The 13,184-nt window shown below is 37.4% G+C and overlaps 1 protein-coding gene across 2 annotated transcripts in view; it reads left to right on the forward strand.

Moving 5' to 3' along the window:
* The window catches only part of adamtsl3 (ADAMTS-like 3), a 102,450-nt gene that overhangs the window by 51,416 nt on the left and 37,850 nt on the right, over positions 1–13,184 (forward strand). For both annotated transcript variants that reach the window (XM_079460268.1, XM_079460267.1), the window contains exons 5-8: positions 3,269–3,314; positions 4,514–4,750; positions 7,548–7,674; positions 11,445–11,519. In XM_079460268.1, the coding sequence (XP_079316394.1) occupies positions 3,269–3,314; positions 4,514–4,750; positions 7,548–7,674; positions 11,445–11,519 (485 nt within the window). The remainder of the gene's footprint in view (positions 1–3,268; positions 3,315–4,513; positions 4,751–7,547; positions 7,675–11,444; positions 11,520–13,184) is intronic.

Below are 13,184 nucleotides of genomic sequence, written 5' to 3' on the forward strand. Positions count from 1 at the left end.
TGACCAGAATAAGATCAAGAATGAGTATTTAGATCAATACATTTGATTCTATGTTGACTATATATTGTGTTAACATTTTTAAGAGGTGTTTTAAATATGTGATTAGAATTTTATGATTTACTTAAGCATCTTTCTTTATCATTTATCTCAAGTTCCAAAATGGGTTTGTCAATAGCCGATATTAAGAAAGCACGTAACACTTTACAATAAGGTGTTTTTTGTTAACAAAATGTATGCATTAGTTAACATGAACCATATTTCTAAAGCATCTATTTATAATAATTCATGTTGATTTCAACATTTACTAATACATTGTTAAAATCAAACGTCGTCACTGTTAACGTTAGTCAATGCACCGTGAACTAACATGAATAACCGTATTGACATGAACTAACATTAACAAGGATTAATAAATAGTGATGTATATTCATTGTGGGCAGCTAACCATGGCTTAATATGAATAAAAACAATTTTACTACCTTACACGACCCATTTTACTGTAGTCATACTACATTACTAATTAGCAAATGCCTACTTTACATCTGATATCAAATAAAATGCTAATGTGCTGTATGGCGTCCAACCAAATCATGTGTGTTTATTTGTAAAAACTATGTCGGCCACGGCCGATCATTAAATAACGGCTGATATATCGGAGTTTGGGGCAGGGCTATTTAAAACCTTTTAGATTTATGTTTATGGTCAGTTTATTATCAGTGGTCAAACTCTTAGACACATTCAAAAAATTTGACTTCTGTGTTTTTTGCTGTCATACAATATTTAAATGATTGCTGAGGTCTGTTAGTTCTTCCATAGACATCGCAAATGTCGTAAAACAACAGTGCTGCCATAAACACATACAAGTTCATTGGGAAGCTGCGGATTTTGTGTATAAAAAGCACAGTAACATTCATAAGTCTCAACTGTTTTTAATGGTTTGTCTATGTTGGGTATACAAAAGTCTGTGTCTGTTTACTTTGTCAGAAAATGATTTATTCGGAACTCAAGCATTGAAATTGACTTAGAAATGTCAACGTTTGTGTGCTTTTTGCTGATTTCCAAACATATTTTCTTTTTAAACACAGAATACAAGGCCATGTTAACACTATCTACCCTGTTCTTCATATTACTCAAAATGATCTTGTTATCAAACCAAAACATACTTTGAAGGGGAGTCGAAGGGGAGGAATATTATAGGCCCGATTGTGTTTGTGTAAAACACAAGAAGTTCTCTGCACTTTACTTCATTGCTTGAGGCCAGATGCCAAAAGTTAAAGCAATACACGTAGAAAACGGGAGTCATGCGCTGTTTATTAGTCATTTAGAGCTAATTGAGCGTTCAGTTCCAAATGACATCGAGAGAAAGGCCGATTACATTGAGCTTTAGGTCTCATTGCAAACGCTTCTGCTGACCCTCGATGGTCTCATTTATCTACGATAAAATGCTTCCTGCATAAGCCGTCGTTCTTCTTCGAGGACGTTCAACATTTCTTACATGATGCAGTTGGAGTTGGATGAAAGCATCTACCGAATGAATAAATGTGAAACACATTTTCTCGCTTGCCTTTTTTGAAGTATAGCATTACCGTAGTAGCTCTTCTGTGAATAGTGATCTTGAGTTTGTTTGACACACGGTTCTGCGTGTTTATACAAATAAAAATCTGGTGTTCCTCAATCAGACTTTTGGTTTAATTAATAACATCCATTGTGATGTTTGTTGCGTCGTCTTGAAAAATGTGTCTAGCGGCACATGACATCAGGCGGTGGTGAGGTTTCTTTCATTTGTTTACTGTGTTTGAGGAGCTTCGGAAGAGCGCCTTTGACGCACCGGGCCAGGTTGTGTTGTGATGGCGTTCTGCTGATTACGGGAAGATCTGGAAGTGATTCCACAGTTGATTATACGGTCAGAGAACAAAGATGCTCATTATGAATCCGAGCGGTATCGCTTGCACACGGGCCAGAGCACCTGTTAGAGCACTGATTTGGAAATTTGAGGCATCTATGCTTTTGCCATATAGATAAAACACTCATTAGGTTACTTGCTGGTAGTAGTTCTCAAGTACCTAAATGCTGTATAGGATCACAGCACCGGTACATTAACACACCTAAGTATCGTCCTTAGTTTAAAATGTCTATTGTAAGTTACATTTATATTTACGCATTTGGCAGACACTTTTATTCGAAGCAACGGCTGTTTCTATTTGAGAAATACCGTCGCGACTGGCAGCTCCGCCCACACAATGACCTCATTCGATGTAAGTTCGGCACCTCATGAATATGAATCGCCGAAAATGGATAAGGACAGGCTACACGTTTCGATTCTGACATTTTAGCATAGTATCCGGTGAGCCATCACTGAAGTCATCATGAGAATAACGCATGTCTCGATGTGCACCCTTTAGCTGCAGTGCGAGAGGGTGCATGGACAGGGAAAAAGCCTTCTGATAGGCTGTGTTTGTGATTGGTTGTCTTGTCACGCCCCTTTCCCGCATTCGGCATGGACAGACAGATTGTTTAGCGCGGGAACCTCATCGCATCACGTTTGGTTAGGATGCGATGTTATGCTACGTTCACACTAAACGTGAATTAAGCCATTCACGCAAGTAAATTACATGCATAGTCAATGCAAAGATGCAAATAGACATGAACTTGTGCCGGAGACACAAATGATCAAGTGCTGTGAACTGCATCTTCGGCGCAAATTGAAAACTTGAAGTTTTTGCATAGAGCTCATTGACACCTACTGTTTGACCTGCCCAGACGCAGAAAGACACTCCATGTCACGCAATGTTTTTCGCATCACTCGCATGAAAGTAACGAACTATTCCCACGAGTAACGAAGAGGAACGCGATGCTTCGCGTTTGGTGTGAACACAGCGTTATGAAACTGTTGTTTTGGTTTTAAATCACTGTGGTGACTCCTCTGGTAACTGCTGCTTCTCCAAACAGATTTAATACGCTGAAATATAACTGACTCATGGTATTTTTAGAAAATGTAAAAATTCAGGGTTCTCTTGTCTACTTATCTTGTAAGTAGTACACATGTACACATCACTGCGTGTACGGCTGCCGTGGGATTTATGTTTTTTTTCATAATCATTTTTTTTCACAATCACTTTAAAACGTTGTTTAAAGTTTGTAGTTTCTTGATCACAGAAGCAGTCAGATTTATGTTCGCACATCCGTCAGGATCAGGAGGTGCTTTTGCAGGGTAAGAACGGAAGCTTTGGCACTTCATGATTCTTGTTGTTTTGTGTTTTCTCTACAGAAACTGTGATGGCAGAAACATCCGCTACAGAACGTGCAGCAACACAGTAAGTCAAATCAATGTGCGATGTGTTCATAATTGTTTTTTGTAAAATTACCTAGATTTTTGCTTTACATTTTGACATAATGCTCATTTCAAAGAATGATTGCATTGGCCCTAGATAATGAAATAAGTGTACGACACAATTTTACACAAATTAGGCACTTACAAATATGTATGCTGTATTAATCAGATCAAAAACTTCCATACGGAAGTATTTCAGTTCGAATGTCCTTTTGAAAAGAATAACAAGAAAATCTCAGCGAGCCAATTTTTTTGTGTATATTAAAATCATTAGCGTACCTAAGTATTTACTGTAGCAAATTTAAGTCGTGCATTATATATGTTAAAGCTATGTTCATCTTGAATTGTAAAGCATTCATTTATAGTGGTGTGGTACTGAAATGAAGAATGTTTTTAGATGCATCATTTTTCAACTTACGAATATTTCATAAACCTTGTTTCGTAAATCTTGTAATAAGGAGATGTACGTATATAGAAGCCGCGTTGGTCACTGAAACGTTTACATTTCTCTACATTTCATATAGAATGAATTTAAACGAACATTTCAGCGGCAACAACATTAGCAAACTTTATGTGGCCCAAATTTAACTTCCTCTAGTCAATTACTGTTGAGTGGTTTTAATTTAATAAAATTACGATACAATAAAATGTTAATATAAATGAATATCACTAGAAATGAAAACTAAAATGAATTGTTAGATTTTAACCAAACATAAACTTTCGCTGCATCCCTAGTTGAGAATAACCAATACAACATGAATCCAACGTTATATCAAGTATCTTTGTTATCTGGGCATATGTTTCCACTACAGTGGAACAAATCCGTCCAATTCCACTTAGGCTTCATATTCATTACATTTCAGTCACTGTTTATTTGTCCTCATGTCTTGACAGCCCCGCTTAAGGATATTCTTTGAAAAAATTTAGTTTTGTCTTACGTTAGGACGACAAATGATGTCAGAAATAGATTTTTTATTCATTATTCAAATATAAGTTTTATTCAGTTTTGCATATGTATGTCATTCTGTAATCTTTCTGTAATATTTTATAAAGTACAAACAATCTAGTTTATTTTACTTTGTCACCATAACATTTTTGATGATATCAGGCATTACTGTCACAGAGGTGAAACATCATTGATGGTTGCCAGATTTGTCACCCGCTCATTTTGCATCCAATCAGGACTGTCCTCCAGAGTCAGGTGACTTCAGGGCTCAGCAATGCTCCGCCCACAATGACATCAAGTACCAGGGGCAAACCTACGAGTGGATACCTGTGACGTCCGACCCAGTTTCCCCCTGCGCTCTCAGATGTCAGGCTCGGGCCAGAAGTCTGGTGGTGGAACTGGCGCCCAAAGTGCTGGACGGCACTCGATGTAAAGCCGACTCTCTGGACATGTGCATCAACGGAGTCTGTCAGGTTCATCTTGAACTTTCTTATAATTGACTCACACACATTACTTTTCAAACCTGCAGCACACAAAAGAAGTGGGTCACCAAAACGAAACCGAACCCCATTGACTTCCATTGTATGAACACAAAACCAATTTCTCAAAATATCTTCTTTTGTGTTCCACAGAATAACCACATTATTTACCACATATGGGTAAATAAACGTTGACAGGATTTTTATTTGTGGGTGAACCGTCCCTTTAAATGTTATAATTCGGAAATAGAAGATTACCAGCTTCACTCGAGAGAAGCATGAGATGGCAAGCCCCCAGAAAAAAGTCTGTTCAAAAGCCCACTTAAGTTAGCATTTATGGCGTTTACGTTAATACCTTGCTTCTGTTGATGAGGTGAAAAACTCTCTTGAGAAGCCAAAGCCATTCAACATTTACGAGGGAGAATTCTTGACCTCCTCAGTCAAGCTCCGACGTCCATTACTTGAACATAAGCACGACCAGAATGAGCTTCACGGTTTTATGCAATTCTCTCGAATAATATATAAGGGGCGAGTCTCCATCCACCGAAGTTAACAAACCATCTGCTTCTGCAATAGCATCCGTTTTTTATTGCTTCGTGTTATTGTTTGGCAGTGCTGACGCCGACGGGTTTTCCATTCTGGATATTCCTACCGGAGCGGCTCAAGTTTCTGTAAATTATAAGAAAAAATTACAGCTAAAATGGAAAGATAATGAAATAATGATCATAAACATAGGAAAGCTGTCTCTTTTGTTAAATGTTACATATGTAGGGATTTGGTATGCATTAAGGTCACCTTTCTGCCAGATTCACCTCGGAGAGCGAGAGAGAGAATCAACTCGAAGAAAGAAATGTCATTTCTATTTGACCGTGGCTCCAGTTTAGGAAGTTTAGAAAGCACAAAGCAGGATTTACACATATATCTATATATATATATACAGGTATATACTTGGTACTTATATACTGATACTTGGATGTCGACTTCTCGTCCCCCCCAAATTTTTGGGGGGGCCGCAGCAGACTGGCCCTCAACCCGCATCCGTGCACCATACGTATAATTTCTCAGAGGGCACGTGGTTCATTTTTGTCGAATTTTTCGAACTTTCCCAAAATACATGTAGAAATATTACTGTTGTATTTAAAGTGAACTTGTTTTCTTATATGTCAGTGCTTTAACAAGTTCGGTCCTATGTAGAGTGTCATATTTTTAAAACAAATCTTTCTGTGTGTTAGATTAAAGAATGAAAGTAATATACATCTGGGATTCCCTGTGGATGAGTAAATTATAAGATTTTTATTTGTGGGTAAACTATTTTACATTCTCACAGTGTTCTCAGTAGACTCAGTTATTCAGGTTGCTTTCCATTTGGCCCACAGCAGAGAAACACGGCACTCAAATCCAATGAAATCCAGTCCAATCTAAATTCAGTGCGATGCTTCACGTTAACTGAATTCTCCGATGTTGATCAGACTTCTCTTGCGTGGCAGTGCACCTGAATCGACCTCAGCCCCCGTGAGGATTAGAAGAATTGCTGTAAATGAAGCCTGTCTGTTTACTTGTGCTTGTTTACCAGATATGCTGGATGATGTTGTGCGGTTCAATGTCTCCGGCTGCCGTTCTTGTTGTTCCTGCAAACAGAATGTTGAATTGAAACTGGGCAGCTTTTCTTTTAGCAGATTTCTGGGTGAATGCTAAAAGAAACTGCGTTTGGATATGAGTGATCTTTTTTGTTGGTTTTGTGTTTGATACATTGGTTATCAGGCTAGTTAGAACTTAAACCTGCCTGTTTGGCATCGTGCATCAGCCAGGTTCTTAATCCAGTTTCTCAAGTCACTTTACTCTCAGTTTCTTTTCTCTTTCAGTAGAAACATTTGTGAAATTGCCTTTAGGACTGAACAAGGAACATTTCGGTCGGATAAGTGTTGCCTGCTAAGGCAAGAGTTACGTTTGCTATTGCTGTTTAAACAAACCTTTTGCCCCAAATACCGAAATAGTTCACCACATAATCGTGTTACTGTAGATGTAATACCTCAAGAATAAAATAGGTTAAAGAGTAGCTATTTCTAAGAAAACTGTAGTTTTAAGCTGGATGACTATAAAATCAATGAAAACAAATGTTGTACTGTCTTGGGGGGTGATGGAATTTTGAGTTCAGAGGGCAACCACCTAGATTTCATATGGAACCTATTTTGATGATGTCTGGAAAAGTAGTGGGTTCGTGGGCAGTGGGTGAAGTCTGGGGGCCACTGCAGGGAGTCTAGCAAAATAGTGAGTTAGGCGAAGAATAGGCCAAATTTTGCCCCGTATAAATGTTAAGCGAGCATGGGGTTCCGGCGACACGAGCTACAGTGACTGTCGGAGACAGGAAGTGGTTGGATTTAGCACCTACCAATATGAGTTAAGCAGCGGAGCTCATGTCATCCCGCCCTCGTGGAGAGTTTCTTTATAAACGTTACCAGAGCAACCAAAGCTGGGAACGCCTTCTTATGCCTCGTAGCAAGAGACAAGCCACCGAATAAAAAATCTTACGAAATAAAATTACAACTGCACAACGATTTTGGTAAAAAGAGAACCATACGAATTATTCGAAAAAAGCGTAATAAAGACACTCCTCTAAACCTAACACCACAACATACCAATTCATACAAAATAGCCACCGTGTGAACTATCAAAACAACATTGTAGCACATGAAAGCTGAAACCCCGTTTTTCGGTCATTCCAAGCAAATCCAATCGGTCTCAACCGTGTCGTTTTAATCCCCAAGTCACGTCCCTCTCATTTTATTAACAGGAGGTGGGCTGCGACAGACAACTGGGCAGCAACGCCAAAGAAGACAACTGCGGGACGTGTGCTGGAGACGGCTCTACGTGCCGACTGGTTCGAGGTCAGGCGCTGCCCCACCTGTCACCTGACGAACGTAGGTGCACACATGCATAACAACATTGTTGAACAGTGTTCGATTCATAACATTGATCTGAAATTAGATTCTTATACTGAACTTGTGCTTGTGCGCATTCAAACATGCTATGGCGAGTATTGACATCAACATCGGTGACACCCAACGTCCCGTTAGCTGTCATGACAAAATACATTTGCTTTTTTTGTTGTTGAACACGTGTTTGAACATTTTTATTTAATTCTGTTTGGGGCATAGTCATTATTCAGAGACGCTGATCGATGTCTATTTTGTGCGCTCCGGGAGAAAGAAAGACGTGAGGGAGAGAGAGAGACAATAAAAGTGAAGTCTGGTTAGAATTTCAAGGTTAGAATTGAGCATTAGTGATGTAACGTCATTCCTAAAGTGTTTTTATACACTGTATATGTGTATTTACTATTATGATTCTATCACTGTCGGTGTGAGTCAGACGTTTTATGTTTATCACAGCATCAAATCGAATAATCCTCACTGTCCAGACACACTGAAGTCATAAACCGCTGTGTTTTTAATGCAGTCTTTGGACGATGAAAACACTGGAGGAATTATTTATATGATTGCCAGTATACGGTACGTGTTTGCTTCCTGGCTTTGAAAATCTAGTTATTTGTTCCCTTTAAAGCCGTTGAGGGAATTTCTCTGTGAGAAATGACACATTTCGTGCTCTGCTTCTTGCTTGTATATATCTAGTTGTCATATATTTATTATTATTGTGTTCAGGTTGTGGTTCCGTGTATGAAGCATTGAGCATTTAGGCATACGGCCACAGTTGAAATCATAACTGGCTAAAATATCAAATAAAAGAGGAGTGATTTATATCAGAGCTACACCCCAATTTAATTAAAACAGCCAATTACACTGTTTACTTTTATACACAGCCTATGACTTGAATGCTGTATTTCTGGCATTATTCCTTGAATAGTTTCATGTTGTCAAGAACAAGCACTTTTAAAACTTTTTATTGCTTAGATATCTGCAAACCCCAGTGACAAACATAAAGGGTGACAATAACCGATATATGGAGATACAAGGTTTCAGAAGGACAGCAGCGTTGTTTTATTATTATTCTTTTGGGTGAGATATTGTGTTTTAAAGTCTACTCCTCCCCAAAATGAAAATTCTGTCATGAATTACTCACCCTGACGTCGTTGTAACCCTATGATTGATAATCTTCCAAACCCAAATGAAGATTTTGATAAGGTCATTAAGCTTTCTGACGTAACTGACATTCAAAGCGCAGAAAGTGAGTGAAGACATTGTTGAAATGTTTGGGACTCCAGTAGTTCAGCTTTAACTATATAATGAAAACTTTTTTGCGCAAACAGACTAAAATAACACATTTCTTGACATCTGCGTCGATCTCCAATGCACATCCAGAAGACCTCATGACGCATTAGATTTGTGTTTACATTAATGCATTATACAGAGGCTTTTATCCACTTGTTTCTGAGTATGTGGAATCCTTGGGTTTGAACCCATGACTTTGGCGTTGCTTGCGCCGTGCTCTAACCACTGAGTCACAGGAAAGCTTTGTTTTTGGTTTCGTTTTGTGTTGTTTTTTTTGTGTTGTTTTGATTTGTTGTATTTGGTTTTTTTTGTTTTAGTTTTTTGTGTTGTGTTGTTTTTTGTTGTGTTGTGTTGTGTTGTGTTTTGTTGTGTTGTTTTGATTTGTTGTGTTTGGTTTTTTGTTTTAGTTTTTTGTGTTGTGTTGTTTTTTGTTGTGTTGTGTTGTGTTGTGTTGTGTTGTGTTGTGTTTTGTTGTGTTGTTTTGATTTGTTGTGTTTGGTTTTTTGTTTTAGTTTTTTGTGTTGTGTTGTTTTTTTGTTGTGTTGTGTTGTTTTGATTTGTTGTGTTGTGTTTTGATTTGTTGTGTTTGTTTTTTTGTCTTGTGTTGTGTAGTTTTTATTTGTTTTGTTTTGATTTGTTGTGTTGTTTTGATATGTTGTGTTGTTTTGATTTTTTTGTCTTAGTTTTTTTGTGTTGTGTTGTTTTGGTTTTTTTTGTCTTAGTTTTTTTGTGTTGTGTTGTTTTGATTAGATTAGATTTTTTTTGTGTTGTGTTGTTTTGATTTTTTTGTCTTAGTTTTTTTGTGTTGTGTTGTTTTGTTTTTTTTTGTCTTAGTTTTTTTGTGTTGTGTTGTTTTGATTAGATTAGATTTTTTTTGTGTTGTGTTGTTTTGATTTTTTTGTCTTAGTTTTTTTGTGTTGTGTTGTTTTGATTTGATTTTTTTTGTGTTGTGTTGTTTTTGGTTTTTTTTGTCTTAGTTTTTTTGTGTTGTGTTGTTTTGATTTGATTTTTTTTGTGTTGTGTTGTTTTTGGTTTTTTTTGTCTTAGTTTTTTTGTGTTGTGTTGTTTTGATTAGATTTTTTTGTGTTGTGTTGTTTTTGGTTTTTTTTGTCTTAGTTTTTTTGTGTTGTGTTGTTTTGATTAGATTAGATTTTTTTTGTGTTGTGTTGTTTTGATTTTTTTGTCTTAGTTTTTTTGTGTTGTGTTGTTTTGATTTGATTTTTTTTGTGTTGTGTTGTTTTTGGTTTTTTTTGTCTTAGTTTTTTTGTGTTGTGTTGTTTTGATTAGATTTTTTTTGTGTTGTGTTGTGTGGTTTTTGTTGTGTTGTTTTGTTTTGTTTTTTATTTTATTTTCATTCACTTTTTTCAAAGCTTGTTAAACCAAAATGCATTCTTAAATAAAACGCATTTCACGACTAATTTAGTCACATGGCTTTGACAAGAAGGCGATTTGTAAGTCACAGAGCCGTCATGAGGGCTCCAGATGGATGTTCGTTGATCGGATGGGTCATTCTTCAAAGGACTTTAGTCCCGTCGCGTGGATCTATTGTAATTAAAATGTACTAAAGAGTTTGGCTGTGAAAGTCGATTCTTTGTCTCTTGCGCGGCTCATTTTCTAGAGAAGTGTGAGGAACACAGATGCATTGTTTTCTTTTATATGTGTGATTTTAATTTCGCTTGAGGGTCATTACATATTTCTTCACCACACTTGATTTTTCTCCGAGGCTACAAACAAATTTTAAGTCACACTTGTATGGTCGGGTTACTTTTACACGCAGACAATTACATCTTGGATAGTTTTTATTGGTCATTTTGAAACTTTTTCCTGTTTATAATTGACTGCTCTCTGAAACTTTATTTCATTTAGTCATAAATTCCAGGACTTTCTGAATATGTTTCCAAAAGTAAATATTTTAGGGCTCCCGAGCGGTTGGCACAGACCCAGTGTCTTTAATTGCTGAATGCATTGCTTAACAAAGTGTAAAAAAAACGTTTTCTTGCTGCCAGTGAACGAAATTCCATTAAGATTAATATTCAATGTCTGCTAAACAGAGCTACAGTAAGACTACGAATGAGATCTGACCATGACTAAAAGCACTATTTCCTCTGTTGTGGTTTTCTGTTTACTAAACTGGAAATTGGCGGCGTTCTTTTTTCAGCCTTACTCTGGGAAACCACAGATGTTTATTGTAAGGACGGACGAACACATTAAGCGTGTTAGATTCGCAGTGTTTGTAATTCACTTATTCTCAAGTGTAACGACTGCCTGAAGTATTTACATGCACTTGTGTCTGTTTACAGACTACTATACATTTGTATCTAAATTCAATCCATGGGATCGAACCCATGACATACTACGCTACTCTCTAACCACTTACAGGAACTACAGGAAAGCCAAACGATTATCCCAAAATGAAGTGATTAAATCGCTAAAACACATCCTGATTTGTGTATTTTTTTCTGCAGCCATGAAAACTGTGTTTGAAGTGCCGATGGGCAGCAGAGGACTCCGAATTACAGCCAAAGGACCAGATGTGATTGGTTAGTCGATGCATATTAATCCTATATTTTAGGATTGTTTTAATCTTTCAGATCAAAAAGTGATTGAGATTTTTTATCCAGATTCTCAAATTAACTATAATATTTAATGATTCATTTCCATAGCCTGATTGGTAGCACTAAACAGGTTGAATCTCTCGATATGTCCTCTCAAAATTCGAAAAAGTGATTATTTTGCAAAGACAGATTTGTTGCATTGCAGTATTTTCTTGATGATTTGCCATTGACCCGATTTTAAGTCATTTGTTACACACCGCCATTTTGTAATAAGGTAGGGGGCGCTGTTATGAATTTTCAAAAATCGTACTCCATCTACGGAACCAAAAACAAGCAAATATTTCAAAACACCATTTGACCACAAAGCTAGTCATAAATCGCACGGGTATAACAATACATTGTTTGGGTCAAAAAAACTCATGTTCCATAAAGATATTTTGTAAATTTCATACCGTAAATATATCAAAACGTTTTTAAGTGGATGCAGGAAAATCACTTACAAAAATGGCCAGAAACACTTCGTTTGCCGCTGTCCGCTCTTTGGCAATTACCCAATCAAGTTTGGTATCTATGTAAAGGTTTGAATTTCTACTTTCGGGTTCATCTGCTCTTCACAACGTCATTACAGCGGTAAGCCAATAGAGAGCCGTTAAACAAACCCATTTCGTCTTAGCAATGGGCAGCGACAGCGCCTCCAATGGAAAATCACCTTTTTGGTCATTATGATAAAAATTGCTATCATAAATGTATCGGATAACGTGACCGCGTTAACAGCCTTAAAAACTACAAAATGTATAAAATGGGAATCAATCGTCTGTGATTTTGATACAATATAGTGTGATGGTCATGAGAGAGCAAGTTTTCGAAAAGGTCAAAGATGTTTGAAATACAGTATGAACCGTATTTAACAAAGTGGCCTACTATGCACAGTATGAGAATGCATGTGGATTTCATATCTGTATCTTACTTGAAAGAGCAAAATAAAAAGAGAGATTTCCTATTACCTGAGTGGGACTGGCAGATGCTAAGAGGTTTGAGGGCACTCTGGGATACAGCAGAAGAATGGAGTGTTCATGCAGCCTAATTTGCGGTGGCTCGGAGCCCAGCACTAAAGAGACGGAGCCAGAAATCCACCAAATCCCAGCGAGCCGTTCCACATCCGACAGACGCACACTTCCACACATATACACGCTTCCATACCTCAGAAAATCCTTTGATTCGCTCTCTCAACGCATGGCGATATCTAATCCCCGTAACCTTGCCTGCTCTGTTTTCGTAGCTCTTACCGGACCGTACATTCCCGTCAAAAACTGCAGGGCATTTAAGAGATGTTTCTCCTGTCGGATGTCTCAGAAATGGGGTTTGAGTGACCTGAAGATTACTTTGACCCGTTATCCATCAACTATCCCAAAGCGCACATAATGAATCAGAAAAATGTCCGGTGTAGAGAAAGAAGAAAAACGAGGAGAAGTTATATCTGACGGTCGAGTTCATGAACTTCAGAGAAACGCAATATTATGGGATACCTTATAGATCTGTTTGATTCCATTTCCTTTCTAAATGGAGTCTCGGAAAGAATTCGTGCTTTAAGTCATGAATAGGTCTTTTGTGATTTAGCAATAATTGACATTGGTAATCGCTTTAGACATA

This window comes from Barbatula barbatula (assembly GCF_947034865.1).
Source record: "Barbatula barbatula genome assembly, chromosome: 1".
NCBI classification, from domain to species: Eukaryota; Metazoa; Chordata; class Actinopteri; order Cypriniformes; family Nemacheilidae; genus Barbatula; species Barbatula barbatula.